The 20,082-nt window shown below is 44.5% G+C and overlaps 1 protein-coding gene across 6 annotated transcripts in view; it reads right to left on the bottom strand.

Moving 5' to 3' along the window:
- Positions 1-4,589: 4,589 nt before the first annotated feature.
- Positions 4,590-20,082, bottom strand: part of TRAF3IP1 (TRAF3 interacting protein 1) — a 56,417-nt gene continuing 40,924 nt past the window's right edge. For 4 of the 6 annotated variants that reach the window (XM_058533315.1, XM_058533312.1, XM_058533313.1 and 1 more), the window contains 2 exons: positions 8,229-8,452; positions 4,590-6,444 (listed from right to left, as the gene is read on the bottom strand). In XM_058533315.1, coding sequence (XP_058389298.1) covers positions 6,279-6,444; positions 8,229-8,452 — 390 coding nt within the window. In that variant the 3' untranslated portion in view covers positions 4,590-6,278. Of the gene's footprint in view, positions 6,445-8,228; positions 8,453-20,082 lie in introns of those variants that run through there. The other 2 variants (XR_009217065.1, XR_009217066.1) reach the window with 2 other exon arrangements.

Raw genomic sequence — 20,082 nt, 5'->3', positions numbered from 1 at the left:
CCCAAGGGACAGAGCCCACAGAGCCTGGGTTTGTCAACAACAGAGGGTGTCCCACCCCCCACCGTGGGGCTACAAGCATCTGGTCACAAGAAATGGCGGAATAATGCATATGAAACAGAGCTAATCAATATGTCAGAAGAATCATCCATCCTGATCTAGTAGGATTTAATCTATGCAGGTAAGCATATTTCAATATTAGGTAATCTAGCATAGCACACTACCAAGCCGAAGGAGAAAAAGATGCCGTCTCCCTAACAGACAAGAGCCATTCAACAACCGTTCCTGCTCTGAGTTCTCTGTGAGCCAGGAATGGAAGCAGACGTTTGTAACAGGAGAAACGACCTCACAGAGCAGTCAACGTTGTTCTCAGCAGCAGCACTTCAGAGGCTCCATCCAGCAAGTTGATTATCAGATGAGGATGATGACCACTACTATTTGTTTAGCATTACTGGGCGGGGGAGAGCCATAAGCAAAGTCAAAAGGCAAACTGGAAAATAGTATTTGCAACTCAAGACACAAAGAGCTTCTAGAAATAAATCCAGAAGAAAAAGACCAAGAGCCCAAGAGAATAAAGGTCAAATGATCTGCACAGTCAGTTCACAGAAAGAAAGAAAAGGCCCCTAAACACAAATCAAGAGATGCTCAAACTAACTCAGAATGAGAGAAGTGCAAATTAAAACCTCTCTGAGATCCTCTTTCTCACCTATCAGAGTAGCAACAATCCACACATGTGGCAATACGCTGTCGGAAAGGCTGTGGCGAAAAAAGGGGGCACACTCATACATTCACTGGGGGGAGAACAAAACCTTGCAAAGCCCCACTGCCAGCCCCTCACAGCATCTACCGACATTACAGTGCATTTACCCAGCAACCCGGCAACCTCCGTCCTGGATGTCTGTCCCACATACACACCTGCACATGTAAGAAACGATGCACCAACGTGAGTCACTGCAGCGTTTCAATGGCCGAAGACTGGAAACCACCCAAGTCCAGCAATAGGGAGCTGGGCGGGGGGAGTCAGGCACACCCTCCGGGACAGTCCGAGCAGCTTGCTGTGAGTGGGGATGATCTCTAGAGACGGACAGGGTGAAGTCTCCACGATATTGGGTACGTTTTACAAGGCAAGGTGCAGAAGAGAGTACACAGCACACTTTCTTTTGTGATACTGTGTGTCGTGGGGTATAAAAATACGTATTCATATTTGCTTGTATTTCCCTAAAGAAACAGAGAGATAAAGGAGAATCTAATAAAAATGGCTGCCCATAGGGGCAAGGAGAAACTGGGTAGACAGGGATGGGAGGGAGGAAACGGCCCAGTGTGGACCTTTCGTGTCACTTTGATTATTGACCCATGTTAATATATTACCTACTCAAAAAAAAAAGCACTTTAAATAAAAAGTAATGAAGATAGAAGCCATATTTTTTAAATTATAGTTATGTCACACATAAAAATTTGGAATGATTAAGGATACTTACACATGATAACAAGAAGGGTAATTTTCTTTTTAAAAATAACAACATTTACGGGCCGACCCGGTGGCTCAGCGGTTAAGTTCTCACGCTCCACCTCTGGCAGCCCAGGGTTCATAGGTTCAGATCCCGGGCGCGCACCGACGCACCGCTTGTCAAGCCATGCTGTGGCGGCGTCCCATATAAAGTAGACGAAGATGGGCACAGATGTCAGCCCAGGGCCAATCTCCCTCAGCAAAAAGAGGAGGATTAGCATCCGATGATAGCTCAGGGCCGATCTTCCTCACATTAAAAAAAAAACAAAAAACACATTTACACATAACACTGCCATAGGTGTCATGCAGGCTCTGTTGGGAACGTGAATCAGCACCACCGCCTACATGCAGGGTGGCACAGGGCCAGCCGGGCCTTGTCTCCACAGGCACCTCCTAAGGTCACATGGGTCTGAGGCCAGCGGAGGTTTCACCAGGGCCACACGTCCCCTGTCGTGTCCTCACTGCAGCGCCAGCCTGGACACACCCACACACTCCGGGTTCTCCCTGTTGCTCTTCACCGAGTCAGGGCCTGCCCACAGCTCCATGCTGCCCCGTCCTCAGTCGATTCTTCAGTGTATTTGTCCCGCCTGGTCATCTTCATGCCAGTCGCAAATGACATAGACCCACGGCTTATAGCTTCATCCGAATTGTTGGTGACGATGTCCGAGGAACAGGCCCGCCCGGAGTTCCCTTCAGGGCAACACCTGTTCACGGACCGGAGCCTCTTTGGTAAGGTCCTTCAGCAGTCCTGAATCCGGGACATGCTGCCGCATCTTGTCCCCAGGGAAGCAGAAACCTCGTCAGACACCTAGACGAGTTATGCACACCCCGACCTGGCGTCATAGCCTCACGGGCAAAGACACCCGTGTGGCGGAGCTGCAGCGATGGTGGCGCCCACACTCGCTCTCCTCCTGCTCAGAAGTGCCGTGTTACCCCTGCACAGCCACAGGCCACCACTCATGGCAGGGTCAAACAGGGAGGAGGACCAGGTCGTTGACTGTCCAAACCAGGACTCTACTGGATCTGGGGGCGGTGGGGGGGTACCTCGAGGAAAGGCCTGGCCGCAACTGTCCTGAGCAGATCAGGACTTGACCAGCCTTCTGAGCGGGGCAGTAACAGCACCCCGCAAGCACAGGAGAGGCGACAACAAGGACCGCATGTTCAGCATTCACAGCAGCGTCTAGCAGGAGGTGAGCCGTAACACACGCGAGCTCTGATCATCTAGCAAAATACTGGCTTTGACATAGATTAAATGGCAAATGTAAACGCTTTACCATTTGTTGCGTCATAGCGACAGCAATGTTAAAAAGGCTTTTCTGAGAACAGGTTGGGGAATTTGCGAGTGCAGAGAAGAGCAAAGCAGATGCACTGATAATCTATGACTAAAAACGGGTGTGCGGGCCGAATGTCTTCGGAGCTGACCGGACTCGCTGCAGCGACAACAAAGGGACCACAAGGAGTGGGATGGGAGCTGTGCTGGCAGCTCCGGGGGGCTCCCGTCACCTACGAGCAGCCATGGCTGCCCGGGAAGCCTGGAAGAGGAGCGCGCATTTTCATCACTCATCACCAAGCCCCGAGTCTTCCCCGGCTGACTGTGCCGCCTCCTTGTAATTTAGGGACTGGACTTCCCTCTGAACTCCATTTTCTCACCAGAAAGACCAACTTGCTTGGTGTAAGAGGCTAACAATTTGGAAGTCAGCTCTAAATATGGACTTAAAGACAAGTTTTATAATTTAAAAAGCCATTTAAATTTCTTCTCTAGCTGAATTTAAAAAGTCCTTCTCCATCTCCCTTTATGAGAACACACATAATATGCAAAAAAAGGGATTCTTTCAGGGCACTTCACTTCTGCCCTACTTGCAAGGCTTGTATAAACTATACTTACCCAAACACCTTTTACAAAAACATAAAACCCTTTTATTAACAAAGCGCATGGTAGGATGGAGTTTATTTAATCAGAGCCCGGCTGTGGCGGAGCTCACCTGAGGCGCTTGTGGGGGCCCTCCTCCTCCCTGCCTCAGCGGGCTCGGGGAACCTGTGTCTCCCCTCCTGCTTTTCTCCCTCGGCCTCGGCCCAGGAGCCTCGCAGAGGCAGCCGTGGGGGGCTCCTCAGGGGCATGGTCAACAAAGCGATGACTCTCTGCACCTGTGGGAAGGCGGGGGATTCCAGGGCTGGGAGCTGAGTCCAGGTCTGTGTGGCAATTCTCCCGATGGTGGGCACACCTGCGCACATGATCGTGTTGGGTGCGGCCTCATTTTGAGGCCGATTCTTGTGGAAGCACGAGCAAAATGGTCATCCTGAGCCTGTGACCGTGGACATCAAGCTGTTGATTCAAAAGCTGGTCAAGGTGCTGCCTTCTTTTCCTTCACTCGTGTGCCGTGACACTGTGCACATCAACAGAAGACAAATCCAGGCAGCTCAGCGCGGCTCAGCCGAGAAGTCCAGGAACATTTCAGGGGCACTTGTCAATATGCTGAAGAGAATTCCAGACCACCCAAAATCCTAAACTGCACTTAGCGTCACTAAATGACATCATCTCTCTTCACAGATTTCAGTTATTATTATTTTTTTAAGTTGTTTATTGAAAAGAAAAATAAGTACGAATATCAAAGTAGAAAGCTCGAATTCTACTCGAATTATTTTTTTCAAAGGTTTACATATTTCCTTTGAATATAAATTAGTGTCAGCTCAACTTTTAAATTAAAATTTCTGAAGTATGACCTCAGTACTTCCTGAAAACTTATAAATCAAAGTAAAGGAAAACAGTTAATAACCCCTTTTGTGTATTTTATCAAAACAATAAATAACATCAGGATTTAATTCCTCTATAACATAGAGTAATAATCACATGCAAAGACTTTTGAAAACTTCACAAATGATCTTAAAATTTCTGATAAGTGCTTACCTGTCTTGTAAAACTTCGATTTATACTGACAAGGGATAAGAGCCACAATATGAATGAAAAGACAAATTTCCCTGAACTTTCTTCAAAGAAAAACAAAATGCAGATCTTTGAAAATAAAAAAGTCCAAATGCTTATAAATGTTTTTTTCCAGGTGTGAACTGAATTGCACAACCCATACACTTATAGAAAAAATATGTGATTATTTTTAATGATTTATGTATAAAAGAAAAATAAATTTTATGATACAATTTGATAGACTACTTCATACAAAATTTTACTCACATACAATGTATGCAAACTTTTGTGAGAAAAATTCTAGTCATATATACAAATTCATAAAAGGCAGACATCTTAACTTGAAGCAAAACAGGGTCCATTTAGGGTTGTGGCTAAGCCATTCAATTCAGTAGAAAAGAGATGATAACTATATGACGGACTGGTGAACTAATATGCCTCTTCTCTTCCAATAATGTAGTTAGTAAAATCCGATCACACAGAATTTTATGGTGCACTATAGAAAGGAGAAAAAGACCAATGTTTCAAAATGGCAGATCTTAATAATCTGATCTCGAACTTATTTAGCTTAGAAAATCATCTAACTACCTTAGTAAAGAATTTATTTTGGAAATTACACTAAGAAAAACTTAACTGTGCCATCTGTGCTAATCCTTTAAAGAAACAAAACTTTCTCAGGCAATTCTAACACTTAAAATGGCACTCCTTGGTTTACATAATAAATCAACATCTAGAAATAAAAGTATCAGAACCCAGACCTTAAGACCCGTAAGTATGTCTCCAAACAGTGAAAACCTTTATACACAAACTGAAGACTTCAGTAAGTATTTACAATATTACATGTAAGTGAAAAACTAAATATAAACAATGTTTTAAAAAAACATTTGCTTTTAAAAAACAATTTCCAAAAAAATGGTAACATCAAAAAATTTTGCATATCAGTGCACTCTCGTAAGTCTTCCTTTTGCAGTTTCCCCTAAGCTACCTGTCTCTCAGGTGTGTAGGTGCATACACCTACGTGAAGGGAACGGAATGATGCCAGCGCCTTGGAGAGCACGCGCCTCTTCTTAAAGAGGACAAGGACCCCTCGGAGCCACACGAGCATCCACGTGCGGAAACCCAGGGACAAACTGCTGAAGAAAGGGAGGATGCAGCCCGTGACAATCTCACATCCAGACAACGCGCATGAAGGCCATGTGGAAACCTCCTTTTTCAATTTACAAATTTCTAAGGGCTAAAACACAAGCAAAAGATAATAGGGACAAATAGGAAAATTACATAAAGAAATATATGCAATTACAAAGAGGTTAAAAAAAAGTTCACATGTACCTTATACAGATATGGGCTAAATTAACCCTTTTCAAGTGGAAACAAGCTAAAAATAGAAGTCGTTCATTTTCAGGCCTCATTCTATTTATCAAGTGCCTATCAAAAGTACAGTCATCCTTCACTCAGTGCTTGACTCAGGCAAGTCCTGCCACTGGACTTCAAGACTGAAATCAAGGACTCCTGTGATCCCGGAGAGCCGACAGCACTCACCTGCTGGAGAATGCCGTACAGAACTAAACAAAGCAGGCTACTGCAGAAACACAAAGAACAGGCTTCCAAAGAAAGTTCTCACACAGGTGTTTTCAAGAGCTATTTATAACTAGCAAGCATTTTAGCTGGAAGAAGGTAAGAAAACATGGTCTTAACACACTGAATATGCCTCAAGTTTTAAAGCTCTGAACATTAGTTGGATAATGTTGTAAACTGTTCATTTTCTTCAAACTGAAACTTCAAGAGCAATGATGTTCTCTCTTCCTGTCTGTTTTCAAACTGAGGATGACTTGAGTCTCCCAAACTTCTGAGCCTTCACCTTCTGGAACTCACATTGATACTGTACACCATTTTCTGAATTTTCTCTTCGTTCTTTAGTATGTTGGCTTTCACGGCACAGATCTTGTCCTGCTGCTCTTGAATCAGCTGCTCCAGCTCCCCCAGCTCCACCTTTAAGGGCTCCACGGCACAGTCTGTGATGCTGGCGGAAACAAAACCACATCTCGTCTCACTTCAGATTCATGTCTTAATTAAGACACTGAGAGACGACAGAGTTAATTATTCATCGTATCCAAAGAAGAAGGGTAAAAATGTCAATGTACTACAATAATGATATAAAGGGACAAAAACCTCACACCTGAGAAAAATCCATTTCTCACTTTCACCACTCCCTCCACGACCAAAAGTGAAGTCGAACACGAAGTTTATACAAAGGAGGCTAATATTTCCTAAAGTCCTTAAATTACGTATGTCACGGGAGCCCTGGGGACAGCAGGAGGTGAGCAGCGAGGCCCATCAACACCGTGAGCCTCCATCTGGACAGCCGGCAGGTCCCCAGCTTCCTTGAGGGAGGGGCCTCGACCTTTGACCTCCAGGAGAGGCTCGCCCAACTTCAAGGGCATCCCGCTGAGGCCCCTCAACTCACTTGTTCCAGATGTGACAGGAGGCCTTTCAGTGCTGGGGAAATACTGGGAAAAGTCTAGAACACACTTGGGAAAGTTGAGGTCAGCGGTAACCTCTCCTTTTAGGTGTTTTAAGCATTTAAGACAAAATAAAACACAAAACAAAGAAGAGTGATAGCTTCCAACCATCCTACCATAAAGCAAAGCCACGTTTTGTAAGGAAGAAACATCTAGGATGAGACTTTTTTTTTTTTTTTTTTTTTTTTTTTTTTTTTTTTTGTGAGGAGATCAGCCCTGAGCTAACATCTGCCAATCCTCCTCCTTTTTTTTGCTGAGGAAGACGGCCCTGGGCTAACATCCGTGCCTATCTTCCTCCACTTTATATGGGACGCCGCCACAGCATGGCTTACCAAGCAGTGCGTCGGTGCGCGCCCGGGATCCGAACCAGCGAACCCCGGGCCGCCGCAGCGGAGCGCGCGCACTTAACCGCTTGCGCCACCGGGCCGGCCCCGAGACTTTTTTTTTTTTGTGAGGGAGATCAGCCTTGAGCTAACATCCTTGTTAATCCTCCTCTTTTTGCTGAGGAAGACCGGCTCTGAGCTAACATCTATTGCCAATCCTCCTCCTTTTTTTCCCCTAAGCCCCAGTAGATAGTTGTATGTCATAGTCGCACATCCTTCTAGTTGCTGTATGTGGGACGCGGCCTCAGCATGGCCAGAGAAGCAGTGTGTTGGTGCACGCCCGGGATCCGAACCTGGGCCGCCAGCAGTGGAGCACGCGCACTTAACCAAGAGCTGCGGGGCGGGCCCTGGGATGAGACTTTTTAATACCTTAAATCAAAACATAAGAATGCTAACCCATCATCATGCTGGAACAGGCACATGAAAAAAATACTTAACAGTTGATGTAGTTACATGTATCCCAGATTCACTGATTATAAATATAGAATTTCAAACACTTCCCTAAAATAAATCTTTTAGTGACTATTATATTTCTTTTACAGTAGCAATTTCAAAATGGGCTCACCAGCACTACTTTTACAGTAAAAATTAAAATACTTTCAAATTATGAACCGCTATAAAATTTCAGAGATTTTAATAAGACACATGAAAAATCAGTGTCCAAGCTGCTAAGTTCCCTGTCTTTGTTAATGTCTAAATCTACCTTGTGCGTGAACATGAACTCCTAACCTTTCCAACTGCTGCAAAGGAACGCACGCTGTGATAGGATGATGCAGGGACCCGTACCCTTTAGGGAGGAGGATAGAGAGGTGCTGGTTTCTAGGGGGAGTCCTCCCTTCGCAACGGCAGATGCAGGGCTCGCCCCCTCCCCTTACTTCCCTCCTCCTCTCCCGCCCACCCACCTCTGCTCCTTCTGCAGGGCCTCCGCGTGCTGCTTGTTCTCACTGTGCCACAGCTGCAGCTCATTCTGCATGGCGTCCACGTCCTCCTGGATGTAGTCCATGATCTTCCCCAGGGGAAGTGCACTCTTGCACAGGGTCTGGATGGATGTGCGAAGCTTCTCTATCTCCTTGGAAACGATGTCCTTCTCCTTCTTCCATGCAGACTCAAAGACAAGCAGTTTCTCCTACAGTCAGTGGGGAAGATAGGAAGAGAGAGAAACATCTTCACTCTAAGGCAGGACGGGGCTTGCTAAGGGTGGAAAGGCATGGGAGTGGGGACAGTGCCAGCTCAGGACCCATTGGGTCATGTGACACCATTTTGCTTCTGTGAACGTGAGGCTCGGGCCAGCAGCAGCCCTGTAGTGCCAAGCACTGTGTGAGCACCTGAGCAGTGTCCAGTGAGGGTCCATTCCTGGAAGGCAGTCTGAGGGGCAAATTTCTATACGGTAAGATTTTATTTCCCAATTGACCAGAAACTTCTTGTTGTTATTGTTACAAAAGCTTCAGGACACTGGTGATCTTCCCCAACGGTCTGGAGGAAAGGGGACCTGACCCTGCATCACTCCTTGAATACACCACCTTTCCAGCTCAGATGACTCTGAAACCCAGCTTGCCGGGCCAGAAGAGGAAAGGAACCGAATGAGAAGAGGAAACCTCATGAGGCAGGAGTGAAGGGATGGAAAGTCTGTGGAAGGAGGGCGTGGCCCACAGCACCACGTGGGCAGATGGTCAGGTTGAGGAGGGCTGGACCGAGTCTGGAGGTTATGGAGGCCAGGGGCCCTCAGTGGGCATCGCTGGTGCAGGGTCAGGGGAGGGGGCTCATACAACAACAGCTGAAGGAGGGGAGGACTCGGAGGCGACTAGAGAACTTGACTGAATTTTGGCCAGGAGTTCCTGGGCTCTTTAACAAGCAACATTTAAAACTCTCTTTACTTTATTCAAAGTAGCCAAAAATTGGAAACAACTCAGGTGCCCTTCCTGGGTTAATAGTTAAACAGTGCTACATCCATACCACGGAACACTACTCGTCAATAAAAAGGAATGAACTGTTGATTCACACGACAACTGGATGGATCTCCAGGGAGTTATGCTGAATGAAAGAAGTCAATCTCAAAAGATGAGACGCTGTGTGATTCCATTTATATGACATTCTTGAAATGACAAAATTACAGAAATGGAGAACAGATTAGTGGTTGCCAGTGGTGGAGGACGGGGTGGGGGGCAGGCAGGGCGGGTACGGTTACAAAAGGGCTACAGGAGGCATCCATGTGGGCATGGAAAGTCCTGTGTCGTGACCGTGTCAAGGTCAGTATCCTGAGTGAGACAGTGTGATAACAAGGTGTTATCAGTGGGGAAACTGAGTAAAGGGCACAGGGGGTCTCTATTATTTCTTACTACTGCAAGTGAATCTACCGGTATCTCAAAATATGTTTAATTAAAGAAAAAGGTAGAGCCGGCCCCATGGCTTGGTGGTTAAGTGCGCACGCTCCGCTGCCGGCGGCCCGGGTTTGGATCCTGGGCACACACTGACGCACCGCTTCTCCGGCCATGCTGAGGCCGCGTCCCACATACAACAACTAGAAGGATGTGCAACTATGACGTACAACTATCTACTGGGGCTTTGGGGAAAAAAAGGAGGAGGACTGGCAATGGATGTTAGCTCAGAGCCGGTCTTCCTCAGCAAAAAGAAGAGGATTAGCATGGATGTTAGCTCAGGGCTGATATTCCTCACACACACACAAAAAAAACTAAATAAAATATATCTTAAAAAAAAAAGAAAAAGGTAGTGGCTATAGAAATGCCTTTAAATTAAAATGCTAAATGACTAAAATGAATTGGATACAATAACAAACTACCCCCAAGAAAAAGAGTGTTGTCTTTATTATACACAGATTAGTAAATCTCTCATTGGCTTAGTTGAGAAATTTAATATTCTATTTAAACCCATTCATAATGACTATTAAGTAATTCCCATGTACTTATCATGTTAACTCTCACACAGAACTGTTTAGGGTACAGAACTTAGAATGGGAGACTGATATGCATAAATGTCTGAGTTACAATGTGGACGGAGGCACTAAGGGGTCACCTGGCCAGGCCCCCCTCTATTTTAGGTCACCTGTCAAACTCCTGCATGTTTCTATATCACAGAACCAAGCAGAATTTGGAACACTAATCTGAAAGTTGATAACTTTATTTTTAAGAGGTTAAGAATTTAAAACAAGATAATTTGGGCTGGGATTGTGACAGTCAGCAGAGGCTTTTATTATTGCTGCAAACACGTTGCTGCAAAACATCACAATTCTGGCATTTTTCAAACTTGCACTTAAATCAGTGTGGCGGGGTGGGAGTGGATAAGTCAAGCAGTGATTATTTGCCTTAAAGAGCACACCCCTCTGACGACAGACTGATTTATACAGAGCCCACAGAGCTATACCAGCAACTTTCCAGACAAACATAACCATTATAACCCGTGTTTTATAGACGTTTAATACGTACAGTAAAATTTGAGAGTCTGCTACCATACTCACCACCCAGGAGTCAGCCACATGAAATATGCTTAATATTTGCAAATGAAAGAGTAAAAAATAATGGAACAGTATCACGGCACAAAACGCCCCCTAACACGAGCCAGGGCGCGCGCCCGTGGACACGCGCGCAGGGAACGGGGCCACCCGAGCTCACCACCTGCCCTCTTCACGGTCCTGGAGTGACTCCCTCCCTGTACCTCGGTCTCCTCATATAAAATGGAAATAATAATATTTATCCTGCAGGTGAGATTAAATGGGCCCACATAAACGAAGCAGCTCAGGGCCTCGCACGTAGCAGACCCTCGATAAACGTCCCCCGTTATCGTCCGTTTCTCCACCGTGAGGAAGAAACGCGCAGCCCCGCAGGCGGCGGCCGCGGGCTCCCTGCCCGGCGCCCACGCCGCTGCTGCACCGCGACCAACGCCTCGGCTGCAGGAGGGGCTCAGGCAGGCGCGTTCTGAGCTACCGTGCTGCACACTGACAGCACGGTTCTACACCGGCAGCACCAACCGGCACCCTGCGTCAGCTTCAGGCAGACACGATCCTTCACCAAAAGATCAGGTGTCTTCCTTACTGACACGCTCCCTTCCCCATCTCCACTCTGTAAACATGACCCACAGCCATGACATTCCATCTCAGAAGTCTCCACTGAACGGCCTGGACTCGGGGGCAGAGGTCTGCTCTGAGCTGTGCAGGTCGACCCGCAGCCCCCGCTGAGGGACCCCCGCCACGGGATCGGTTTCCACAGGTGACACAGACAGGGAGGTGGCAGCCGTGTGTGTTTCATGGGGACACAAACCCACCCTCCTGTGCCCTCCTGACCCCTCCTGCAGGCTGCAGACTGTTTACTCAGCTGCTTTCTGGCAGGAAGGCCTCTGGCAAAGTGTTTCACCATTTGGCTGGCCACTTCCACATGCGCTTTAGAAAAAGTGATTTTCCAAGATTTTTCAGGTGAACAGTTACTTTTGGGACTTAATATTATTTGCATTTACCACACACACACTTGTCCCCAGAAATGTGGGCATTTGTGTTTATAGTGATGTTTAAATTTACAATTATTTACGTCATACAAATAAAAGTATTCACCTGAGAGATTTGTTTTTTTCAATTTCAATTGCAATGCTTCAGGAGAAGAAAGTACTCTTTTAAAAATAATGCCGTAAAAGCCTACCCTCAGATACCGCCAGAAGCCTTTCAGGAGCAGGATTTGGGGTAGACTGGGAGGGCTGGCGGCATCTGCACCCTGCTCTCCCTCCTGCACTGGACCTGAGGGGTCACGACTGCTCCTAAGGAAAGTTCTAGCCCATATGAAGCAAACCCAATAAACAAAGGCCTGAGTAATTGGGGGTGGGGGAGGGATAATAAATCAAAGAGTGTGAGTGTTTGCTTTAAACAACATACTCTCCCATGACCTGAGAAACCGATTTATATCCAACCTGTCGAAAGTTCATTTTCTTCAAACGTCGAGGAATACCTGCATCCAAGTTACAAGAGAAAAGCAAAGACCAAGAGTAACTACTCCGAGTGTCCATTCCATCACCAACTTCTTTGAAAACCATACATTCATCTCTAATGTAGGTCAAACCAGATCCCTTGAACGCACAGTAAAACAGTCCACAATCAAATACTACAATCGCTTTACACATACAGAAAAGCACGTACAATATAAATGTATGGTGTAATAAAATGACAAGGTGACACCTGCAGCCTTTACCTTGGTCAGGAAAGCAAACCCTGCCAGGGCCCCTGACGCCTGAGGTCACCGCAGGCTGCCCTCCATGGTGATCAAGTCCTGGGTCCGTCTGCACCCAGCTCTGCCGTTTGTTTACCTGCCTGCCCATCTCACCAGTACAGGACAAATGGAATCACACAGTACATACCCAAGTGTCTGCCTCTTTTGCTCTATACTATGTTCAAGAATGAACCCTGTAGTCACCAGTACATGAATTCTGTTCATTTGCATCGCTGAATGGTATTTCATTATATGAATATGCCATGATCAACTCATCCATTCTACTGCTGATGGACACTTGGGTTATTTTTGGTCTGGGGCTATTACAAACAACGCAACTCGGAATAATCTTATATACGTCCCAACACACACAGGTGTAGGATTCTCCAGGATATGAAATGAGAAGTGGCACTGCTGGGTCAAAGGGTCTGTATGTCAACTTTGTGACATAACGTCAAACAGTTTTCCAAAATGGTTGTACCAATTTACATCAAATATTTTTCATAAATCAATATTTCATTCTTATGTGTACAAAAGAGCACCAACTCCTGTGGCATTCCTACCCTCTGACAGCTGCGGGTAACAACCACTGAACTATTTCATGGGCAGCAGAGAGGAAACTGCCGCTCCAACGTGCTGTTAAGAAAACCTTCCAGATGATAAAATTTGCTCATTGCAGCAACTACAAGTAAGAAATAAACACGAGCAGGAAGCTTTCAGGAAGCTCCAATGTACAAGAAGCTATGCAGGGTGAGGTTAACTGCCTAGCCTGGGGCCACACAGATCTCGGGTGACACTGTACCTCTGCGACTTACTGTCTACATAATCCTGGACAAGGTAATTTTTGTGCCTGTTTCCCAACCTAGAAAGTGGGGATAACACCTATCTCAGAGATTACTGTGAATATTAAGTGACATACGCAATTCCTTAGTCATAGTAAGTGCTCTATAAATGTTAGCAACTGTTGTAATTGTTATTGTCTAACCCAAGAATAACATTGGTAAGCTTCTACAGCACCTGGTACAGAGCAAAAGGTCATGAAATGTTAGCTACTTCTGCAAACATTCAGGTCCCTGAAGAGGAACCAGGAACTCTGGGAAGTGAGAGTACGGAGGCGTGGCCTGAGACTCAGTGGATCACTGGCTGAAGCAAAAAGCCAGGGCACAGAACAGGGAAGACGCATCTTCAGACTGGCCTTTCCGACTGAGCGGAAAATGGAACTAGTTAAAAAATCATCTTATCCTATGGAGAGTTGATCATACTGACACTAAACAGAGCAAGCAGGCAACAGAAATGCAGCACTCAAATTCTCAGCTAAGATGATCCCTTCAGCACTGGCCTGGTGGCATAGTGGTTAAGTTGGCTCACTGTACTTTGGCGGCCTGGGGTTCGTGGGTTCAGATCCTGGGCATGGACCTGCTCACTGCTCATCAAGCCATGCTGTGGCGGGATCCAACACAGAAGAACTAGAAAGACCTACAACCAGGATATACAGCTATGTACTGGGGCTTTGGGGAGGAAAAAAAAAGAAAAATGATCCCCTCTTAAATGAAAGTAAGTTAAGAATATGACATCACTGGCCTGAATCTGAGCCTTTCAACATTTTTATGAAAGGCTATTCCATCTATTTACTGTCCAGAAGAACTTTAGAATGCTCTTTGCCAAGTTCCAAAACGTCCATTGAGTATTTATTGGAATTGCATTCAATTTATAAATTAATTTGAGGGAAACGACATCTCTATAATATTGAGTTTCCCATACAGCAACACAATGTCTCTCTCAACTTTTTCCAGACCTTTTACATTTCTTGGTAAAATCCTGTGGCTTCTCATATAGTTACTATAAATTTCTTGTTAAGTGCATGCCTTGGTAAGTTACATTTTTGTTTCCAGTTCTGGAGGGGAACTTTATACTCATTGTTTCCAACTACTGCTGACATAAAGGAAAAACACTGACTTTTGTATATTTATTTGGTTATTGGCCATCTTACAAATTTTTTTCTAATAGTTAACTTTTTAGGGGGTTGATTTACTTGGTAGACTGCTGTCATCTTCCAATAATGATGATCCTGTCTCCTTCTTTCCAGAATTAAACCTTATTTCATTTTGCACCAGCTAGAACCTCCAGAATATCTAAACAGTTACCTTTCACACCCTTGTTCCTGAATTTGGTGGAAACACCTGCAGCCACTCACTGCTAGAGGACGCTGACTGCTGGATGTAGGTACTCTCTCTCGTGGAAAGGAAGTACCTTTCTATTCCTAGTTCACTACAAGTTTTTAGTCATAATGGGTGTTCAGTTTTTTATGTGCCATTTATTCTTAAGAGAACACACTAGTGATTTTATTTGGTTCGAGAATAATCTCTTGGTTCAATGTAAGATGAGTAAGACGTTTAAAAAATGCTACAACGACTGACTTGAATTTTTCTAAACTGAAATAAGTGGCAGCACAAATGAAAAAGAAACACTGCTATGAAAGGAAATAAACAAAAATGTATTTATCTAATAGAGAATACAGTTTTCAATCATAGAATATATTCTATTTCACTCCCAATTATAAAATAAAACACATGTTTTAGAAAAAAAGTAAGGTTAAGGGCTGGTGGCGTAGTGGTTAAGTGCACGTGCTCCACTTTGGTGGCCCGGGGTTCACAGGTTTGGATCCCAGGCATGGATGGACGCACCACTTGTCAAGCCATGCTGTGGTGACAGTCCATATAAAGTAGAGGAAGATGGGCAAGGATGTTAGCCCAGGGCCAATCTTCCTCAGCAAAAAGAGGAGGATTGGCAACAGAAGTTAGCTCAGGGCTAATCTTCCTCACACACAAAAAAAGTAAGATTGGTAATTCCTAACCATAAACTTTTGTTCTTGTATTTCTTTATCTTTGCTTAAATCCCCAAAATCCATTCTGGATACAGATTTTTAGGATTCTGTAATTCTTTTAAAATACACAAAGTAGATTCTTGCCAGAATGGAAAAACTGGAACCAAACTAGGAAACAACTGTCTGCAGATTCCAGCGTGTCAGCTGCCCTGCAGTGGGGTCTCCCACCGCAAAAAAAAAAAAAAAAAACACAAAATATCAGAGGCAATTTCGGGCAGGATATGACCAAGAGCCTCAGAGAACGGACCCTTGGGAGGCCAACCCACCCTCGCCCCAGCTCTCTGCGTGGGGAAAACCTCCAGACTGTGGCACAGAGCACGAGGGTGCCACTGAGCCGGGGAGGGGGAGACCCCACTGCAGGGCAGCTGACACGCTGGAATCTGCAGACAGGGAGCACCAGACCCCAGGAGCTCCAGGAGAACACTGTCTTAGACCATAACTCACGGATGATAGAGCCTCTGTGGAAGCCAAGGTTTCCAGTGGGAATTTCCAGCACATCACTGGAACAAAAATGTACAAGTTTGGATGTACTGGAGAGAGGAAGAGGAACAAAAGAGGAACAGTTTGACTTGTTACTTACCCATGTCACTCCTCCCCCAAGGTGGCACAGCTTAGGGCCAAGAGAGATCTTCTTGGCCCATGATTTCTCCCGCAGGAGAAAGTGAGAGTGTGTGAGTGAGCACCCGGCTTCCCCAGCTGTGCAGGATGCTGCCAAAGAGGCCCACTTCTCTCTCGCCCCACTCAGAAGTCTGAGTCTTGCGCTGCATGACTGGGGACTGGCTAGGAGAACAGCACACAGGACTCTTGGAGGGCACTAAAGGGACACGGATCCTACTGTCTGCACCAGGGACTCCATCAAGAAATCCACCCATGATGGGGCCAGCCTGTGGCTTAGCGGTTAAGTGTGCGCGCTCTGCTACTGGCGGCCCGGGTTCGGACCCCGGGTGCACACCGACGCACTGCTTCTCTGGCCATGCTGAGGTGGCGTCCCACGGAGAGCAACTAGAAGGATGTGCAGCTATGACATACAACTATCTGCTGGGGCTTTGGGGAGAAAAAGGGAAAAAAAGGAGGAGGATTGGCAATAGATGTTAGCTCAAAGCTGGTCTTCCTCAGCAAAAAAGAGGAGGATTGGCATGGATGTTAGCTCAGGGCTAATCTTTCTCACAAAAAAATAAAAAAAGAAATCCACCCACGAGCTGCTGGGGATGCCTCGCTCACGGGTACCCCCAGTGCTCAGCATGCCTCACCCACACACACTGCCAACCTGTGGCTGGCTCTCTGTGTGCACTCCTGATGGTGGCGAGAGCGAGCTGTGACAGATACCTAGTGAGCACGTGAAGAAAGCCAACTCAAATCTGCAGGCCAGGGAGAGACCAAAACTTTGAGCTTAGCTCTGCCCAAGGGGAAGCAAAAGGGAAGCTGTCAGCACCTGGCCTGGTGTGCTGCAGGATCAAGAGAGGACACACAAGCTGAGGAATGCTGCCACGAGAGGGAGCAAGAAGTGGGGAGCAGGTGACCCACAGACGTGTGAGGAAGCCTCAGAATCCTTAGCAGGGCTGCCGGAAGGTATTTCTCTCCCAAGTCAGTCAGTAAAGACTGGAGGAGGTGACAGCTACTGCAAGACAGCAACACAAGACTTCAAGGACATGAAAATCAAGGAAACATGACACCACCAAAGGGTCACAGTAATCTTCCAGGAACCAACCCCAAAGACATGGAGCAACTGTTTTAAGGAAGCTCAACAAGCTATAAGAAAATACAGAAAAAAAATTCAACAAATCAGGAAAATAATACAAGAAAAAAATGAGAATTTTAAATAAGAGATAGAAATCATAAAAAGAACCAAACAGAAATTGTGGTGCTGAAGAATACAATGAATGAGATGAAAAATGCATATAGAGAGCATCAACAACAGAATGCATCAAGCAGAAGAAAGAATCTGTGAAGTAGAACACAGGACCTTTGAAATTATCTGGTCAGAGGGAAAAAACAAATGAAAAAGAGTAAAGAAAGTCTACGTGATCTATGGGATACCATCAAGAGAAGCAATACACAAATTACTGGAGTTCCAGAAGGAGAAGAGAGGGAGAAGGGGGCAGAAAGCTTATTTACAGAAATAAAGAACTTCCCAAAACTGGGGAGAGATTTGGATATCCAAGTTCATGAAGCTCATAGTTCACCAAACAAATTCAACTTAAGGAGATCTCCAAGACACATTATAATAAAACTGTCAAAAATCAAAGAGAAAGGGAGAATCATAAAAGCAGCAAGAGAAAAGAAGTTTGTAACTTACAAGGGAATCCACATATGGCTAACAGCAGATTTCTCAGCAGAAACCTTACAGGCCAGGAGAGAGTGGGATGATGTATTTAAAGTACTGAAAGAAAAACACTGCCAACCAAGAATACTCTACCCAGCAAAGCTGTCCATCAGACATGAAGGCGAGATAAAGACTTTCCCAGACAAACAAAAGCTGAGGGAGTTCATCACCACTAGATCTGCCTTACAAGAAATGCTCAAAGGAGTTCTTCAGGCTGAAATTAAAGGATGCTAATTAGTAACACGAAAACATATGAAAATACACAACACACTGGTAAAGGTAAGTATATAGTCAAATTCGAAATACTCTAATACTGTTTTAATATGGTGAGCTGTTAACCACTTAACTCTAGTATAAAGGTTGAAGGACAAAAGTATTAAAAATAACTTTAGCTACCATAATTTGTTAATGAATAAACAATATAAAAAGAGGTAAATTGTGACATCAAGGGACGAATGGATAAAGAAGCTGTGGTATATATACACAATGGAATACTACTCAGCCATAAGAAACGATGAAATCCAGCCATTTGTGACATCATGGATGGACATTGAGGGTATAATGCAAAGTGAAATAAGTCAGAGGGAGAAGGTCAAATACCGCATGATTTCCTTCATTAAGTAGTAGATAATAACAACAATAAACAAACACATAGGGACAGAGATTGGATTGGTGGTTACCAGAGGGGAAGGGGGGAGGGAGGAGGGTGAAAGGGATAATTCGGTACATGTGTGTGGTGATGGGTTGTAATTAGTATTTTGGTGGTGAACATGATGTAATCTATGCAGAAATAGAAGTACAATGATGTACACCTGAAATTTTTACAATGTTATAAACCAATGTTACTGCAATAAACAAAAAATTAAACTGGAAAAAAAAAAAAAAAAGATACAAGCCTAAAAGCACCACACGGCAGAATCAACCCCTGCTGACAGAATGATCTGTGTATTATGTTAATGAAGTATCATCTCTCAGAGGGAACATTCCTGCCTATGCTCTCATCCAAAACAAAATCCTGATAAAATCTGGATTTAGAAGAGTCAAGTGCCTAGCGGTGTGCCACACATTCTGTGACTGTTCATGAGTATTTATCAATGACATTGGATTGTAAATCTTCCAAACACAAATCTCCATTCACCTGCCTGTTTTCATATATCATGAGTATATACAATCAGATTCATTGTGACTTTCGTTTCTATAGCTAGAAAAATAATATATTAAACAGATAAGATCAACAATAGCTTTTCAAAAAAAGAGGTAAATTGTGACATCAAAACATAAAAAGGGGGAATAAAAGGGTAGAGCTGTATGCAATTGAAGTTAAGTTGCTATCAGTATAAAATAGACGGTTATATCTATACGATGTTATGTGTAAACCTCATGGTAATCATAGAGCAAAAACCTACAGAAGATTCACAAGAGATAAAAGAGAAGGGAATCCAAGCATGCCACTATGGAAAATCATCAATTCACAAAGGAAGGCAGAAAGAGAAAAAGACAGGAACAAGGGACCTACAAAATAGCCAGATAACAATAAAATGGCATTAATAAGTCCTTACCTAGCAATAATTACTCTAAATGTAAATGGATTAAATTCTCCAATCAAAAGACACAGAGTTGCTGGATGGATACCAAACCAAGACCCAACTATATGCTGCCTACAAGAGACTCACTTTAGCTTTAAGGACACACACTGGCTCAAAATGAAGTGATGAAAAAGATATTCTATGCAAAGGGAAACCAAAAGAAGGGGTAGCTATACTTATATCAGACAAAACAGACTTTAAGCCAAAACTGTAACAAGAGACAAAGAAGGTCATGTCATTATTCCACAATAAAGGGTCAATTCATCAAGAGATAATAACAAGCATAAATATATATGCACCCAACATCAGAGCATCTAAATATATTAAGCAAATAGTAACAGGAGAAAGGAAGATAAACTCTTGGGCTCAAGCTGCCCCATCTGACCTAGAGGTTCCATGGAAACAGAATTCTGAAAAAATATCAAGCATCCTATTGAATCCTGTCATTGCGGCAAGAAAACTAGTGGCCATTTTGTAAACAGGACAGATGACCTGGGAGTATCCTCAGAAAACCAAACCAGAGGAGCCAGACTCAACAGACCTTGGGAAAACTGGTGTCAAGCATTGAGAAGAATTTAAATTTTTACAGAAGACATTCCCAGGTTTAGGGCTTTTGCCTTCAATTCCGTAGTGAATTATACTCAATGCTATTTGCTTAACTGGTTTTAATGCTCAATTTTAATTCATTTCCCCCATACAAATGCTGCCCAATAGAAACATGTGAGCCACATAACATAATTTAACATTTTCTACTAGTTT

This window comes from Diceros bicornis, chromosome 37, assembly GCF_020826845.1.
Source record: "Diceros bicornis minor isolate mBicDic1 chromosome 37, mDicBic1.mat.cur, whole genome shotgun sequence".
NCBI lineage: Eukaryota > Metazoa > Chordata > Mammalia > Perissodactyla > Rhinocerotidae > Diceros > Diceros bicornis.
The sequence above is the reverse complement of the archived record's forward strand: the minus strand, read 5'-3'. Positions and strand labels throughout refer to the sequence as shown.